Source organism: Orycteropus afer, unplaced genomic scaffold, assembly GCF_000298275.1.
Source record: "Orycteropus afer afer isolate SDZICR_OR568_19922 unplaced genomic scaffold, OryAfe1.0 scaffold00099, whole genome shotgun sequence".
Lineage (NCBI taxonomy): Eukaryota > Metazoa > Chordata > Mammalia > Tubulidentata > Orycteropodidae > Orycteropus > Orycteropus afer.
The window spans coordinates 1,794,718-1,796,613 of record NW_006921686.1 but is presented as its reverse complement, the minus strand read 5'-3'; the positions used below and the strand labels follow the sequence as shown (position 1 = coordinate 1,796,613).

General features: G+C 59.2%; 1 protein-coding gene across 1 annotated transcript in view; it reads left to right on the top strand.

Annotated features, from left to right (window-relative positions):
- BICRA (BRD4 interacting chromatin remodeling complex associated protein) overlaps positions 1 to 1,896 on the top strand; it is a 30,765-nt gene that overhangs the window by 19,207 nt on the left and 9,662 nt on the right. The window contains exon 7 of the mRNA XM_042781234.1: positions 1,257 to 1,340. Within this exon, the coding sequence (XP_042637168.1) occupies positions 1,257 to 1,340 (84 nt within the window). The remainder of the gene's footprint in view (positions 1 to 1,256; positions 1,341 to 1,896) is intronic.

Below are 1,896 nucleotides of genomic sequence, written 5' to 3'. Positions count from 1 at the left end.
AAAAGGTTTCTAATAAGGCATTTGACTGCTAACCAGAAGGCTGGCGGTTCAAACCCACCAGCCACTCCTTGGAAGGAAGATGGGGCAGTCTACTTCAGTAGTGATACTGCCTCGGAAACCCAAGGAGGGTTCGCTATGAGTCAGATCCCACTCAACAGCAGTGTTTGTTTTTTGGGGAATAGGTATGTTGTGGGTTTTTTTGGTAGGTATTATCTTAGATTCCTGTTGTTGTTCTTGTTGTTATGTGCTGTCGAGTCAGACGCGACTCATAGCGACCCCTCCTTGGGTTTCCGAGGCGGTATCACTACGGAAGTAGACTGCCCCATCTTCCTTCGAGGAGTGGCTGGTGGGTTTGAACTGCCAGCCTTCTGGTTAGCAGTCAAGTGCCTTAGGCACTGTGCTATCAGAGCTCCTTAGGACTAGCATAAGAAAATACTGTGAACTGGATGGCGTACAAGAACAGAAATGTGTTGTCTCAAGGTTCTGGAGGCTGGAACATCTGCTCTGAGTCCAGGGCTGTCGGCAGGCCACGCTCACTCTGCCGGCTCTAGGGGCGGTCCTTCCTCATTTCCCCAGCTTCTTGAGGCCCTGGACGTCTGTTGGCATTCCTTGGCTTTTCAGGGCATCTTCCCCTGGCATCTCTCCGAGTATGATCCTGTCTCCCTGTCTGCTGTCCCCGTTCAGAGAGGTTAGAGCCCCCCAGACTGCAGTACAGCCTCACTGTTCACAGACCCGAGTCCCGCACAAGGCCACACAGGTACAGGGTTAGGACTTACAGGTATCTTTCTGGGCGACACAGTTCCGTCCACCACAGGGGTGATGCTCACATAGTCACAAGCCCTGATTGTGTCTCTGGGGGCCTCTGGGCGAAGGGGACCTGAGGTGCAAGGCTCTTGGCTGCGGGGTTTCAGGTGGGCAGGGTCCAGGTGTGAACGTGTTACAGGACTCACGTGTTCCCGGATTCGCCAGTGTCTGATACACATGTGGGCACACATGTGCCTACTCTGCAGGCTCACATGACACCTTGGACATGGCCACACAGGGACTCAGAGGCCCCCCACGGGACTTGCACCCCAGCCTGGTCCTGCCCTCAGGCAGCTCCCCAGGGACCCTGGGTGGTCACGTAGCTCCACGCCCAGGTGTCTGCAAGGGGGTGTGGATTCCTCAGGCTAGCTGGACACTCAGGCAGGACGGGCCCTGGGTCGCTGTCCGCCGCCATGCTGCCGCTCCCTGAGCCCCTGCCTTCTCCCGCACAGCTGGCGGGGGGCCCCCTACGCCTGCCACGCTGCCGCTACTTTCCCGCTGCTGTCCCCCCCTTGCAGGGCTGCCTTCATGGGGGGGTAGGGGAGGAGGGTGGGGTCAGGGCAGAGAAAGGTGGAGGGGGTGAGGTAGGAGGACTTGTGGGAGAGTGAGGTGAGGAGACTCAGGACAGGTGCACAGGTGGGGGACCAACACAGGTGAGGTGTTGCAAGGTGTGGGGATCAGAGATGGAGGGTGTGAAGTTGAGGATGAAGGTGGGGACGGGTGGGGGCAGAGGGGGGTGGGATGTAGGTAGGGGATGGAGTGTGGGGAGAAGTATAGGTAGGTGGGACAGGTGGGTAAGGGTCCCGGTGTAGAAAGGTGGGGACAGAAGTGAGTGGAGAAGTTAGGGGGCACAGAGAGGTGGAGGGGCTGTAATGGGGGCACAGAGGTGTGGGGGTGTGCAAGGGAGGAAGGGCAGAGAGCCCCTTGGGCCTTTCTCTCAGGACAGGGTGGCTGAGAAGGCAGGCTGGGTCCCAGTGGCTTGGGGCCTGGGAAGCCAGCGACTGTTCTGACCGGCCCTCCCTCTCCCTCCCATCCCCCTGCCCAGATCCCAGCTGCGGCTCCGCTGAAGGGCCCGGGTCCCTCCTCATCCCC